The 15,403-nt window shown below is 37.3% G+C and overlaps 2 protein-coding genes across 4 annotated transcripts; one reads left to right on the top strand and one right to left on the bottom strand.

Annotated features, from left to right (window-relative positions):
• Positions 1 to 1,305: 1,305 nt before the first annotated feature.
• On the bottom strand, positions 1,306 to 11,587 carry LOC147489460 (ATP-dependent zinc metalloprotease FTSH 9, chloroplastic-like). Of its 3 annotated transcripts, XR_015200699.1 has the most exons (15): positions 10,558 to 11,522; positions 7,593 to 7,658; positions 7,343 to 7,477; positions 7,139 to 7,204; positions 6,550 to 6,735; positions 6,372 to 6,458; positions 6,152 to 6,265; positions 4,963 to 5,087; positions 4,766 to 4,874; positions 4,167 to 4,292; positions 3,404 to 3,721; positions 3,172 to 3,295; positions 2,325 to 2,437; positions 1,999 to 2,073; positions 1,306 to 1,801 (listed from the first exon to the last, which is right to left on the bottom strand). XR_015200699.1 is itself a non-coding variant. In XM_086569766.1 (14 exons), the coding sequence occupies exons 1-14, from the start codon at positions 11,392 to 11,394 to the stop codon at positions 2,065 to 2,067; spliced, it is 2,415 nt and encodes an 804-aa protein (XP_086425892.1). In that variant the 5' UTR covers positions 11,395 to 11,522; the 3' UTR covers positions 1,306 to 2,064. The 3 variants fall into 3 exon arrangements, 2 of the variants coding, with proteins under 2 accessions (XP_086425892.1, XP_086425891.1); XM_086569766.1 differs by having other exon boundaries at positions 1,306 to 2,073; XM_086569765.1 differs by lacking the exons at positions 1,306 to 1,801; positions 1,999 to 2,073 and having other exon boundaries at positions 2,154 to 2,437; positions 10,558 to 11,587.
• A 2,756-nt stretch (positions 11,588 to 14,343) lies between these two features.
• On the top strand, positions 14,344 to 15,015 carry LOC147489459 (uncharacterized). Its single transcript, XM_086574646.1, has 2 exons — positions 14,344 to 14,473; positions 14,612 to 15,015. The coding sequence occupies exons 1-2, from the start codon at positions 14,344 to 14,346 to the stop codon at positions 15,013 to 15,015; spliced, it is 534 nt and encodes a 177-aa protein (XP_086430772.1).
• The last annotated feature ends 388 nt before the right edge of the window (positions 15,016 to 15,403 follow it).

The following is a 15,403-nucleotide window of genomic DNA, read 5'->3' as shown; positions in this document are numbered from 1 at the left end:
CTAGTATTTTTTTTTTAGCTTTTTTTTCTTCAAAACATATGGTAATACCAAACATATATAAGGATAAATAAGGGAATTTTGAGGCCTTCTAAATTTGAGGCCGTAGGCGGCCGCCTAAGTGGTCTAATGGATGCGCCGGCACTGCGTGCAGCTTGTGAGGACGCGCATGTCTCTCATCCTAGCAGCACACATGTCCCTACCACTACACGTGTCCTACCAGCCACATGCTCTCAACGCCTATAAAAACCAGCCCCAAAACTACGTTGGCTTGATTCCAACATATCTAAGAATACTAGATACGTAGTCATCTTCTTCCCCAAGAACAGCAGTCATTTCCACTCAAACAAACACTTGAACTAAGTCATTTGGTGTAATGTTCTGCCGATTCCTCGGGATAAAAATAGACATTTACACCTAGCAGCTAGCAAGTGGAAAAAAGAAACAACAACAACAACAACTAGCAAGTGGATTGTAGCAATCGTTTTATGTCCACTTCTGTTGTGAATTGACTCACTTTCGTTTTTTGGTAAGAGAACCGGAAATATTTGCTATAAAAGTTATTTCCCTATGAGCATGGCGCACCCATATGGTGATATGTGTATGTCAGTTTCACCAACGAGAATCGACCATGGTGTGTCATGTGTCATGTGTGCCATACTGTGCGACAAGTAGAGCTGTCTAAAGTCTAAACCGGCAAAACTAGTAACTTCTAGCAAGTTTTTGTCACTCACCATGTAGCAACATAAATTCCCGTCAGTCTAGGAAAGCTACATGCCTTGATATTTCTGTCACTCACCATGTAGCAACATATATAAATTCCTGTCACAGTCTAGGAAAGCTACATGCCTTGATATTTCTGTCACTCACTCACTTATCAGTAATCACCATATGTTAAGTTGTCCATGGTCCTACATTGCTACAAAATATCGCCATTTAGGTGTGTATCCAATAAGATTACATGACAAAAACACACAATATAAGACGAATTTTGGTATTAGGTGGATGATAATGGATGCGACCACTTTCCATTTGGCCGGGAGGCAAATTACGGTTTCCAGCAAAGTTTAGCTGCTCAATTGTTGCACCGGAAAAAAAAAGAACTTCATTTTTTTTTAAGGGTGACAAATATCAGAAGCACCCAAGGAGTGCCTTTTTGCTACCCAATTTGATTAATTGGTAAACTTTGTTCTATTGATGGAAAAAACAAAGTTCGTGCTTTCAATTATAGACTAATATAAAGTTTTTTGTAAATTTTAGACCACTAACAAGATTAAATAAAATCCAATCAATACTAGTAAAAAAAAATTATTAAAAATCCAATAATAATAATAATAAATAAATCAGTTGTTCGATTCAAGATGGTGCAAGTTCTTACAAGTACTGTGCTTTTGTTACAACAAGCTCAGTAGGGATTCGCTTATGCAATTTCTTGCATCATACCAGCACAACAGACACATGGTGCTGCATTTTGCACTGGGACATTTGTCGAAGCACACAGCCCTCTTGTCAGTTATCACTGTTTCTAACAAAACCAATCCGGAGCCTGCAGTACTCCTGACAGATCCAACAAACCCTGAATTTGGGCTCACCTTATCCAAATTCACACCCGGAAGGTCAGGACAACACACCAAACCCAATCTTAATAATCACTGAGTTAGCTTGGGCCAGCCAAGATGCATTACCCCTCACCTGAAAATGTCCCAATACACTCCCACTGTCCCACATAAACAATTCTCTTCACGACCACCCTCGAGCTTGTAGGAACTTCGAACACAAGCATTCCTGATCTATACTGAGCAGTCTGTTATGGTACAAGTAATGGCACAGAGAGACCTAATTGGTTACTTTAACAAACATCATTGCACATTCCTTCAGCTGAGGTGAAGGGATGTATTATATAAAAAATGTAATTAATTTGTACACAAACAAATTTTACACTGTAAAAATATAAAACTGAAATATTCCCATAATGTACAACACTTCCAAGACCAATCTAACCTCACTGAAGAGCAGGACCGACCTTTCGAGTAAAAGCCCATGGAGGATAGCATTTCTTTAAAGTCTTCAGCTACTCTGTCTCCAGCCAGTGAGTTAAAAAAACCATTCAATAATGGTACAAATTGTGCGAAGAACAAATGTTGGAGCAAAACCCAGAAAGGAACATGTTATCAAATTTACATAGAGATGCAACTGCAGAGGTGAAGATCACTGAGATGATGTGTCAAAGAGACAGAGCCATCTTACGGGCCAACAAGTTATACTTTACCTTTAATCTTTTATTGACACTAAAGAGTAGAGATGGGGGGTAGTTACAAAGTCGTGACCTGCAATGGGAGAAGAGATTCCTGTTTGCCACTCAAGAAGATTGCTAGCTCTGGTGGGGCAACAACCAATTTTAACCATTTCTGTAGTTCTTCACCTTCAACCTTCTCTCTTTCTGAAGATGACGGGCCAGCATTACAGTAAAGGGGTATCAGAACAAAACCCAATGTCAATATGTTATTAACAAAAAAAAAAAACAATTGATTAAACCCACACCAACATCAATAGGTCGTTAGGTGCAGTGCTTGCAACCACCCGCCTTCAAAATCGACAAATAATGATTCAGTCATGCAACGCAAATATCTATATCTATGTAGATCTCTCCAGTTTGAATACCCTACAACCTACATTGGAATGTAGAAAACACAAACACCAACCCTACGCATATCAAGACTCGAGCTCTCTGCATCTGATAGGCATCCAGATGATGTAATAACTTCCTCAGAAAAACGCCATCAGTTGCCCGCAGGGCTTGAAGCCCATTACAAAACAACTCATAGCACCTTATTGAGTAATTATCCATCTTTTAGCTCTGAATTCTTTCATCCAGCTCATGGAGAAAGGACATCTATAAGACCAACATTGGCATGGGTAAGGCTCCCCCATGTTCTTAAATCTTTATCACTTACCATGGAGGAGAATGACATTTTATGTTCTTACATCCATGTCTTTACAAATCATAAATCTGCTAAAAAATTAGTCGGACATGGGTGTCATTATCTGGCACTCCAAAATGCTCATTATTTGCTCCTGCTCTATTTTGTTGTGGTAGCAAGTTGAGTATAACAGAATGCTATCTTAACCTCAAATATGTAAGACTCGATTCCAAAACTGACACCTTATGCTTACCTTCTAAATGGGCACCAAGTCCCTCCAGAACGGTAGGGTTAGCCCGCATGATTGTCAGGGCTACTTCAAGTGCAGACTGCAACAGCTCTTTGACCTCTCTTTGAACAAGATCCACAAGATGTCCCTGCCAATACAAATTTAGTAAGATCACAATATTAGATATATATTTAAATAAATAAATAAATACAAGAAAGAGAAAAAAGAAAAAAGAAAAATGATGTCAGATGAAGACCTGATCTCTTCCCCATGGAGAACCTCCTCCAGATTCGTCTCCACCAGATAGTGTTGCTATAGATATCGGACCAATTTTGTCATTTAGACCGTACTCGGCTATGGCTTTATGTGCCATGTCTGTAGCCCGTCTAATATCATCAAGTGCACCAGTTGATACACGGCCGGAGTACACAAATGCTTCAGCTGCACGACCTCCAAGAAGGGTTACCAAACGGCCACGTAATTCATCTATGAAGAATAAGTACCTATCCTCAGTAGTGGGGGGAGTATATGTGAAGCCCAATGCCCCTCCTGTCCTCGGCAATATGCTTAGTTTCTGATAACATAAAACTCAAGTCATTAGTTAGTTATCTAATAATTTTTGAATGCAAAACCAATGCTTAGTAATCACACCTGATACCAAAGTAACAAACCAGAGAATCACACAATAAATGGCCCTTAATATGCAGATAATCGTAAATGTGGCAAACATCTGAGAAAGTTAAGGCCACATGTGGCACACATGGCCATAACTCCTGCATCAGTCATCATAGTCCGTGAATACCCACCAGAGGTATGTACAAACGAGAAGGAAATGAGCAAAACAAGGGAAGAAGGGTGTGGTTACCAGTAGGTGATTACAAGAATGTGGGCAATAATATGATTTATGCAAGTCACAAGAACGTGCCAAGAGATTTTCTAGATCTAATTCTTGTTCATGTTTGCAATATTAAAAGCTTATAGAGACAAGAAGATTATACATAAGCTGCATTATAATTTACCTCGACACGGGGCTGCCCTGAGAGAAGATTTGCCACAGCAGTTCCAACAACTGCATGACCAGCTTCATGCCGTGCAACAACAGCTTTCTCACTTCCTTGTAGTTTTGTATGTTTCTTTTCTATCCCCTAACATAAATTGTCTGTTATCAGTTTCTCATGACCCAACATAGTCTGCAAGCTTCATGATAAATTACAGCCATACATAAATTTCCGTCTCCATTGCATTATATACATGCAAAAAGTTAGACAGAGATGACATCATCCAATACAATCTAGATTATAGAAGAAAATGAGTAAGATCATATCAGACTTGGGGTGGCATTATGGATTGCTGATTACGGAACCAATTTTATAAACTTCGGTACACATAAGTGGGTACGCATGCACGTCCAGAACATAGGCACTATACATCCATGTGAACAAACTATAGGCACTAAACTTATGTATGTGTGGGTGCACACACGACATACCTCGAGATAAAAAAGTGTGGTTGAGAATAATCCCTAATATTATAGTTACCATTTTCGTCATATTAAAAAGAGAAAATTCACAATAAGTTAATCTCCGTCACTTTTTGTAAAAGGTAGAGGTATACTTACAGCAATTGAACGCTCCACTGCTTGGATAAAATCAAACCTCTCCACCACAACCTTGTTTACTCTTCCGGCCAACAAAGCAGCTTCATTTACCAAATTCGCAAGGTCTGCCCTGATTAGTTTTAGAAATAAGGTGTCAATCCCATGCAAATATGTAATAAATGTAACTCATAAATAAAAGTGGAAATAGGGAACTAGACCCTGTGAAGCCGGTAGTCATCGAAGCAATGTCACCAAGATCCACATCCTCTGCTAGAGGAAGTTGTTTTTTAGTAGCATGTACTTTTAAAATTGCTTCTCTTCCAAGTCTATCAGGGGCTTCCACCTATGTAATCATCAATTAAAAAGAGTTCACTTAAGTAAGTATTCAGTTATTTCAAGAAAAATGCATTAAATTGTCAAGATGACATTATGCAGTCTATAGAAGGTATTCACAACATCTAAAAATCTTCACTGCTACTACTGGCCTCAAGATTAATACTGGGAAGTGCACACTTCTTATAAGAAGCAATGAAGTACTCCTATTGGAGAAGGTACATTATTTGTTAACTGTTTGGGCATCAATCTTGTTATACTCCCAGTTAAATACCTAGGTCTGCCTTTCATTTCTTCTAGGATTGCTAATAAGATCGTCTCCCCCTTATAGAGAGAAGTATCGTATAGCATCCAACTGGAAATCCAGATGTCTCTCCCATGCTGGTTTTCATCCTTCCTAATTTTATCTTTGACAAACCACTTTTTGAAGTACCAGAAACTCATAAGACATAACATTTCAGATGCGGGTAATACCAGCCTGTGGCATGTTTGGTGCACAGACAAGCCAATTTTTGAAGTACCTAAAGCTTGAATCCTTTGGAAACTGCCTGAGGGATAAACAGGACCTCCTTTGTGTAATATTGAGATGTAAAGCTATGTTTAATAGAGGAGGTCAGAAGCCAATAATTGTCCGAGAGATGAAGGGTATCGAAGGAGGATTACATTTTTGCGAAATTTGAACTTTTACTAATGTAAGACTAGATTCTGATTCACTCAGAGCAGTCAGAATCATACCTGGGAGTGAGAAAGAGCCGTGGTATTGCAGTAAATTTTAGCTTCTATCAAGAGTATATTTTCATATTTTGTAAACGTTACTTTGTCTCATGTATGTAGAGAAAGCAACAGAGTTGCAGATCTGTTGGCTTCTCAAGCTACTTATTTATGCCTCCACTTACTGAAAATTTGACCAGATGCGTAAGGGAGGATAAAGAAGGCGAAGGTTTATGTAAGAATTTATCAATATTGGTTGGGGTTCCCTCAACCCTTTGTTTTTTTAAAAAACAAATAAAGAAACAAAACAACAATAATATCTCATAGAAACTATCAAGGACTAGCTAATCAGTAATCACATACCGTAACAACGCGGTCAAACCTCCCAGGACGACGAAGAGCAGGGTCCAAGACATCTGCTCGGTTAGTCGCTCCTAGCACAATAACTGCAGAGTTGCTGTCGAACCCATCCATCTCCTACGGTAAAATATCAAAAGAAATAGGATCATAACTCCAAAAGCAACAGTGTAGATATTTCAAGAAAATATCCAAGAGAAAAGCAAGATCTTCAGCAGCATCTCACTGTGAGCAACTGGTTTAAGGTCTGTTCTCTCTCATCATTACTGGCTAGGCGAAACTTTCCATCACGACTTTTAGCTACTGCATCTATCTGCACCCAGAAAGAATGTTTTCACTAAAATGTGTCAGCAGCATCAGATAAGAAAAACACCTCCCCATAAAATCAGTTATATGGTTCCGACCTCATCAATGAATATTATTGATGGCGCCTCCTTTTTTGCCCTTGCAAAGAGATCTCTCACACGGGATGCTCCCATGCCAACATAAAGTTCTACAAACTCACTAGCAGAACAGCTTATAAAGGGAACTTCAGCTTCCCCTGCTACAGCTTTTGCAAGAAGAGTTTTACCAGTCCCAGGAAGACCAACCTGCAAGGTAAACAAACTGTTACTTCAATCTTCATATTGAAAGTTACATCAAACAGGATATCATAAATAATTGTAGATTATAAGCCATCTGCCAACCAATTCGAACGTGTATGAAATAATGGACCCATCCAATGGAAAAGACTATCTCCTACATCATAATTTAGCGACGAACAGCCATACCAATGTAATCAATACTCTATGGAAAACTTTAGACACACAGAGATGAAAATATTCAGACGGATTTTAATGGGACCTATGGCATTCTCGAACCACCCTTGAATTATCCAATTTTGTGAATGACGTTACTGATACCCTGAACCTCAATCTCTAAATGCTGAAGATAATATTAAAATTTAAAAATAAAAAATGAAAAATGAAATGAAAAATGAAAAAAATCACTCACCAAGAGAACACCTCGCGGAGGACGAGCACCAAGTCGTACATACCTATCCGGATTCTTAAGAAATTCCTGGCAAGTGAAATTCATAGTCAAGGGCGAAACAAGATAAAAATAATACATGCATTTTTCATGACAAGTAAGGGACATATCGTCCACTTCAGATCAGCACAGGAAAGACCATACGGCATTGACCAAGATCTATCATACCACAATTTCTTGAAGCTCCTCTTTAGCCTCATCAACTCCCGCAACATCAGAAAACATGATAGTTTCACCTTGCCCAGAGACCTTTGCTCCACCAGACCCCCCAGACTTTCGACTCCTCAGCTGACCAGCTGTATGCTGAAAGAATGTGTATGTATCTCCTCAGAAGCAGAACATAATATATCAAAATAATGATTGCATGATGTATAACAAAAACTAAATGAAAACTCGTTGCAGGGCATGTCTCACTCACCTGAGAAAAGCTCACTGGGAAGCGGTGAAGGAGGCCAGCAAGTACAGCACAGTAGAAAAGTGCAATCTGTAAAGCGAAAGAGGGGAGAGGATAAACAATAAGACCTACATATAAAAGTAGAAACTTAACATAATGTTCATAGAAAGAGAAACAATGAGAGATGCATATGTGGATAAAAAGGAAATCTACAACGCTAATATACAATTCCAATTTAAAACTATATGAGAACAGTTGGAATAACCATATTCCAACTCAAAATCATACAATTTTATTCACTTCAAAAAGATCAGAATTTTCGAGTACGATGAGTCCTATACATTATGGTTTTCAAGGACACTCAGCACTTGCGCACCAAGGTTGCTATCATAAGCCTCATGATATATCACAGTGTTTCAAGTAAGATTTCCTCAAACACTAGTGCCCTGTAGACAAATACATTGAAAATGTATACACCCATAACAGAGGTGCGCGCTTTTGAAAGCACCTTCTCAGCGAGGCTGACACTGTATATGGATGATTTAAGTTTCTTGGTTACATATATTTGAAACATTACTTTTAACCAAATAAGTGAGGCAGTGATTAGTCATCATTAGTGATGATGGATAAGTGGATGCAGCAACCCCTCGCACCAAGGTTGCTATCCTAAGCCTCAAGAATGTAACACAAGGTTTCAAATAAGATTTCCTGTAGGTGCTGACTAGCAAAGTCGGTAAAACCTTTGGGTGATGATACCAAAGGTCTGGGGCTCGAACCCCACCAGCATCAAAGAGTTACTGATCTCATTTAAAATCGGCTTGCCAATCAAAAAAAAAAAGTAAGATTTCCTCAAACACTAGTGCCCTATCGATAAATACATTGAAAAAACATATGCCCATAAGGGAGGTGCACATTTTTCAAAGCGCCTTCTCAGCAAGGCTGACACTGTATATAGATGTTTTAAGTTTCTCCGTTACATATATGTAAAACATTGCTTCCAACCAAATAAGTAAGACAGTGATTAATCAACATTAGTGATGATAAATAAGTGGATGCAGCAACCCCTAGTCATGTGTAAAGTGATATGCAAAAAAAAGAATGGAGTATCGAGTGATATAGGAACTCATTTGGTTTGGAAAATTCAGCGGGGAATGTTGAATTGTCAATAGGCACATGAACTTGAATGGAGTGGACAATTGAAGAAAGACGGACTGGACTGAAGGAGTAAAGGCAATGTTCTAAAAAAAGCACATAAGAGCCTCGAGGCGTTAAACCTCCTAGAGGCATAACGCACGCCTCGGAGGCGTCAATCACGCTGCAAGCAAGAAAGACATAAGTTTTATTTCTATTGTAGAAATTGAAGAACTTTCCATATCAACAAGTTTTTTTTTTCCTTTGAACAAATATTGAAGGTGGTTGTGAGGAAAAAAAGTATGTAATATATATACACACATTGACACCCTTACCAAAAAGTATACTTCCACAATGACTTAATGACTCATTTTTTGTGGAGATGACCCCCTTACCATGTGGACGATGTCCACAAAAAAAAATAAAATCATTTTGATATATTTAGTCTTGACAAATTGAAATGTAGACCATTAGCAAAATCACAAACTTAAACACAACTTTTGACAAGGTTCCATTCAAATGAGCTGACTAGAGGTGATAGTTTAATGCAAGTGAACTATAGTCCAGTACTGGAAAGCATAAAAATTCATGCATCGAAGTTTCAGGAAGGAGAGGGACTAGCTAGACAGAAAGGACAAGCATTTATCTATGATGATCATAAGAAGAACACTTATGGCACACATACAAAAGCACCCACTGTTTGAAGACACAATAAGGGACGAAACAAAAGCACACACTGTTTGCAAGTGGGAGAAAACAGAAGCGGATACTTGGGTGTTTAAATATTGATGGTCCACTACAAGGAGCATTGGGAGGTTGTGCAGCAGTCATTAGGAATGATAAGGGTGAGGTGGTTGTGGCTAGTAAAGGGAAGTCCGATTACTTGAGTATTGCTATGATTGAACTGCAAGGAATTGAACAGGGTCTGAAGTTGGCCATTATAAAAGGGATGAGGAGGATTTTGAAGCAAGAACTGATTCCATGAATGTGGTTTCCTTTACGAAGAGAACACGGCAGTATCCATGGCAGGCAAGGAAGCTGATAAAGAGCATTGAAGACATGGTGGGGGAATTGGAAAAAATCTCCATTATACACATTTACAGAGCGGCTAACAAGTTAGCTGAGGCACTAGCTGCAAATGTGCCTACTACTAAGAATGTAGAGATAATCCCTAGTTCCTTCCCTGAAGATATTAGAAAAATTGGGTATGAGGATGCCAAAAGGGGTAGGGAACCTCTTAAAAACCCCGCATGCTGATCCAAAAAAACACACACACACTGTCACAATAAGGGCCGAAACAAAAGCTCATGTTCAAAATCCACTACACTCATATCATGTCCGTTTTGATTGCATTTTGCTTATTGTCAGTGTAGAGTATTGCCAAGTAAATTGTAAGGCTGAGTTCAATGGCTCTCTATCCCCTTAAAAGTAGAGCTAAAGTCAACAGATTCTACTCTCTATCATTAATTTCCTCTGTATATATACAAAGGATTCTACTCTCTATCTTTATTTTACTCTGTATATAGAGAGTAGAATCCTTTGTATATATACAGAGGAAATTAATGATAGAGAGTAAAATCTGTTGACTTTAGCTCTACTTTTAAGGGGATAGGGAGCCATTGGACTCAGCCTAAGCAGTGACTAAATTGTTTGTATAGGCATCAGTAGTAATGGACAAAATGCAACTTCTGTTACTTCTTAGTGTACATAACAAAGAATTTCAAACAATTAACTCACAATATCATTCTGGGGAATAATCTCGACCATTTTCAAATAAATTCCTTAAATCTGAATATACAAACCACGACATCTCTAAACTATGGAATCCATTCAAAATTATAAAACAATAAGACCTTACCAAAGCAGAGTTCAGAAGCCCACCGGACCGCTTATCAGGAGAACCAAACTCAACATCATTCTCGACCATTTTATCATAAGGAGCTTTCAAATCACTAGGACGAGTAGTTTGATATATAATCCGCTTAGTTGGTGCTACACTTTTCACCAACGCCTCCGATTCTTCCATGGCAACTTCATTACTCTCGAAAACAGTCACTTCAGACTTCTTCAACTTAAACATAATATGCACACCATCAACTTCCACTTTCTGCACTTGATTCCCATTAATCTTACTCAAAAAATCACTATAAGGTACACTAACAAACGTAGCGGGTGTCCTTATTTCGGACCCCGGTAATGATATACCAGGTCTAAGTAATCTCATAACAAACATAACAATACCTAATTGTAATAACAACATACCCACTTCTTGTGCTTGTATTATTGGTTTCCATTCCCATTGCCATTTCCACTTCCCTCCTTTTTTCCACCACCCTACTCCTCCTTTGGAGCCGGAACCCGTGCCCGTGCTATTAGAACTCGTGGTGGTTGTGGACGTCTTATTATTAGTATTATTAGTATTATTATTCGATTCTTTCCCTTCATTTTTATTGTTACTATCATTTGCAGAAGTAGTATCAGTATTATTTCTATCTTCTTGCTCACATGAACTAGCTCTAATAACTCTTAATAATTTCTTATGTCTCAAAAACTTACCAGAAATATGATAGTAGGATAAGTTGGGTATTTTGTATGCAATTGATATCCGGTCAAATTTGGTTCGGAAAGTTGTGGATTTATTTATGTAGAAAGGTGGTGAGATTTTGGTGTGGTATAGTGATTCAATAACAGACATATTATTGGATTGGAGATTAATGAAGATGGAGAGGACTTTTTTTTTGTTTAGGAGGAAGAGGAAGAAAAGTGGAGCGTGTGATACGGGATGTGGGTTGGAATTAAGACCATTTGTTCGGTTTATTAAAGAAAGAATTGTTCATCAGTCGTGGCTCACGACTCACACGTTATCCATACGAAAACAATGCGACTGTGTGTGTTTTTTGCCAAAGGTGAAGCTCATACCATATAGATTTGTACTCTTTCGCTCATTGGGTCCGAATCAAACACTACTGATTGCTCTTTTTAGTTCTATAGATGACCTCACACTAGAGAAATAAGTCTTGATGAGATCAAGAGCATCTTTTTCGCCATCGACCCTAATAAGGCTAAGTCCAATGGTCCGGCAAAACACTCAATTTTGCGTAAAATGTGATCCAATGGTACGCTAAAACGTTAACCCGCAAATGCTATCAATATAAATTTTTCTATGTATCCAGCCTCTTTTAGCGATATAGCGTATACTCTGCACGCCAGAACGAGTGGCGACCAAAGAAAAAATTCCAAATAAATCTACCCGCCTCTGTCGATAGCGGCTAAAATTTCGAAATAATTCTACATGCCAGTCACTGTGGCGGTTATAATTTCAATTCATATTTCCACACACCACTCACAATGGCAGTCAGAATTGAATTCTCTATTTTAAGTATTTTTAATAAATTAGTTTGTGCAATTACCATTCTATTCTACCTTTTATATTTTTGTTCTTTAGTTGTATTTCTATAATATTTGTTATGATTTCAATTTTAAGATTAAATTTATTCTGATTTGCAACAACTTAATTAATTATTGAAATAAAATATTTATTAAAAATTTAAAAAAAAACAAATTAAAAGGAAATACATTAAAAATGCATCAAATACGTACGAAACATTTAAAATACTTAATCAAATTAATCAATCGCTTTCTTCCCTGTATTCTTTAGAGTAAATTTCTTGAAGCAGTTCGTGCATTGCGAAGAGTTTGATCTTTCAAGATTTGTTTCTTTGCGTTTTTGTACCATTCTTTTTCTTGAGGTGTCATAGTCGATGTATTTGTATTTATGATTTCATTTTCCCACGCCAATGTCTCACGTAATTCTTTTTTTTTCTGCTTTAACCCTTGAAAGGATTAGACGCTTCACTTTCATAGAATTTTTTCCCACAGTCAGTCATTGCCTCAATGACCTCCATCGCCCGTTGAGATTGTCATGTTAATTCTTTGAGAGAAGATTTGTTTTGCGTGTCAAATATTTTTTTTTTGTTTTGATTTGTCTCTTCCACAATCCGGTCTTTTTGATGAACTAGGTCCTTGTATTTCATAATCAGGTGTTCCCCCCATGCCATCTTGTTTGTTTAATAGAGCTAGAGACCCATTGTGAAAATTAGTTTAAGAAAAACCAGGTGTAGTTGGAACTGAATGGCGCGCCCATTTTTCGTAGTCTTTCAAAATAAACCACACATGATCAAATTTGAAGGGTTTATTATCTGAAGGCCTGGTGACATACAACTTCCTTGCTTGCTCCGGCCATCTGTAAAAGAAAAAAAAAATATTAGTTTGAGTTTAATAAATTATATTCTAGCTAAATAATTGATATATAATAATAATAATAATAATAATAATAATAATAATAATAGCTTACAATGTCCATTTCATTAGTTCCTGATCTGTTCATATTCTCGGTTTGATTCAAACATCCACGAAATAAAGTACTTGCTTTATTTATAAGTTGCTAACGACTTGTAACACTTCTCATAGTTCGTGCCATTGTAAAACCCCGTATCATCCTCTGATTCTCAAATTGTTCTTTAATTTTATCCCATAACATGTTGCCTAATTGATTTGTTTCGGTAATTGGATCAATCGAATTATCCAACCATGTTTGGCATAATAATGTGTCTTCATCAATGCTAAATGATGCTCCCCTGCTTGACATTGTTACTAAAAAAGAGAAAGATGAAGACAATATTATTGACAATACAGAAATAAAGCATTACTGATGTTTGCGGGAATGTGCATTTGAGGAGGAAAATACAGCCTTTTTATAGGGTCATTGGGTTGATAAGATTGAATTATTGGATTTCATTTTCTTGTGGTATGTATGCTATTGATTAGGGTCATTGGGTTGTGGGCAAGATTGGAATGAATAATGTCAAACAATATTTATTGGGTTGTGGGCAAAATTGAAATGACTCATGCATGTAATATATTTATTGGGGTGTGTGCAAGATACAGAAGAATTGGGTAAGAAATTATGTTGTATACCAAAGGCATAATCTTTTTTAAGAAATGTAAAATTATAATACATCAAAGTCGCGGATTTCAACTATCTTTATATATAACATAAACCAATTTGCTCTCTCACATAACTCAAATTCTCTGAATATTTTCAATTTTTCTTTCATAATTTATTTACTAGCAAAATGAATTCTGATAGTGATAATGATTCTGATTCTGATTCCCAGAGAATACGACGTATTGAAAGACACTTCATGCATGAACAAAAAAATATTGACAGCAGCTACACTCGCAATTCAATTTAACCTTGTTACAGCAGCTCATATCATTGAAAACTCCAATCAACCAACTCTTCGTATTGGGTCTGTCCCAGGATGCGGTTATAGAAACCGTAATAAGGCAACAGAAAATGCTCTCTTAAAGGCTGATTATTTCAGTGTCAATCCCACATATGAGGATGTTTTATTTTGAAAGCGCAACATAATGGGTAGTCACCCATTCTCAAGGATTAGGAGTGGTCTTAAAGAACATAGTGATTTATGGATGAAGAAATATGATGCAGCCAATAAACCCAGTTTGTCTTCACGCGGCAAAATAATGTGTGTGTTGCAAATGCTAACAAACGGAAGCCTGACTGATTCAATGGATCAGTATTTTTCGTATTGCGCAATCAACAACACTCTCCTTTGTTAAAATGTTTTGCAAACATGTGGTGGAGAGATTTGGTGCACAATATCTGAGATCTCCAAATGAAGAAGACGTTGCCAGATTGCTCCGTGTTGCTGAGTTAAAAGGTTTTCCTAGCATGCTTGGCAGTCTAGACTGTATGCATTGGGTGTAGCAAGCATGTCCAATGAAATGGGTAGGACAGTATACTGGACGACATGGATCAGCAACTCTCGTACTTGAGGCAGTTGCTTCTTTCGACATGTGGATATGACATGCTTACTTCGGTTTACCAGGTACTAATAATGATGTTAATGTTTTATGGCGCTCTAATCTTTTTCACAAACTAACATTAGGTTTGACCCCTCTGGCAAACTATTCTCTTATAGGTAAGGACTATATTGTCGGTTACTACTTGGCTGACGGCATATATCCTCAGTTGTCTACACTAGTGAAGGTGAAAAGGAATCCTAAATCAAGAAGAGATAAAAAATTTACGTTGATGCAAGAATCTTATAGAAAAGACATTGAACGAGCATTTGGGGTTCTTCAATCTCGTTTTGCAATTGTTAGAGGCAAAGCTTGCTTGTGGGACAAAGATGTGCTCCATGATGTTATGTCGGCGTGCATTATTTTGCATAACATGATTGTTGAGGAAGAACGACATAACTATTTGAACACTTATGTTTATGGAGACTGAGCCTATCATTAACCATGATTACTTTGAAAATCCTAATATAGCATAAATTGTTCCCGGTCGAAACCCTAATTCAGTTGAATTTCACAGAGTCTTGCAACGTGTGGCATATGTGTATAATAGGCACGAGCATGTGGAATTAGAGCAGCATTTGATTAACCATTTATGGGAATGGCATGATCACAATTAAGATATTTTTATGTCGTGTATTTCTTTCATGTTTCTAGTGTTTACGTTTAAAGTTCTATATTATGTTGTAATTTCAATATTATATTTTTCTGATTGGAAGTTCTATTTTGAATTAATATAATGTGTGATTTAAGAACTTGGTTTTATTTTATTTTTTATTTTTGGGTATTGAATGCACTAGAACTTGTTGGATCCAGTAACT

This window comes from Coptis chinensis, chromosome 7 (genome assembly GCF_015680905.1).
Source record: "Coptis chinensis isolate HL-2020 chromosome 7, ASM1568090v1, whole genome shotgun sequence".
Classification (NCBI taxonomy): domain Eukaryota; kingdom Viridiplantae; phylum Streptophyta; class Magnoliopsida; order Ranunculales; family Ranunculaceae; genus Coptis; species Coptis chinensis.
This window is presented reverse-complemented; position numbering and strand designations above follow the sequence as displayed.

Excerpts from the sequence above, each read along its gene's own strand:
- LOC147489460 (XM_086569765.1), bottom strand. The coding sequence starts at position 11,394 with ATGTCTGTTATTGAATCACTATACCACACCAAAATCTCACCACCTTTC. Across the intron at positions 6,266-6,371 it reads CCTTAAACCAGTTGCTCACA|GAGATGGATGGGTTCGACAG; the intron begins GTGAGATGCTGC and ends ATTTTACCGTAG. Across the intron at positions 3,296-3,403 it reads CTCCATGGGGAAGAGATCAG|GGACATCTTGTGGATCTTGT; the intron begins GTCTTCATCTGA and ends TTGTATTGGCAG.
- LOC147489459 (XM_086574646.1), top strand. The coding sequence starts at position 14,344 with ATGTTTTGCAAACATGTGGTGGAGAGATTTGGTGCACAATATCTGAGA. Across the intron at positions 14,474-14,611 it reads CATGCTTGGCAGTCTAGACT|GTACTAATAATGATGTTAAT; the intron begins GTATGCATTGGG and ends TCGGTTTACCAG.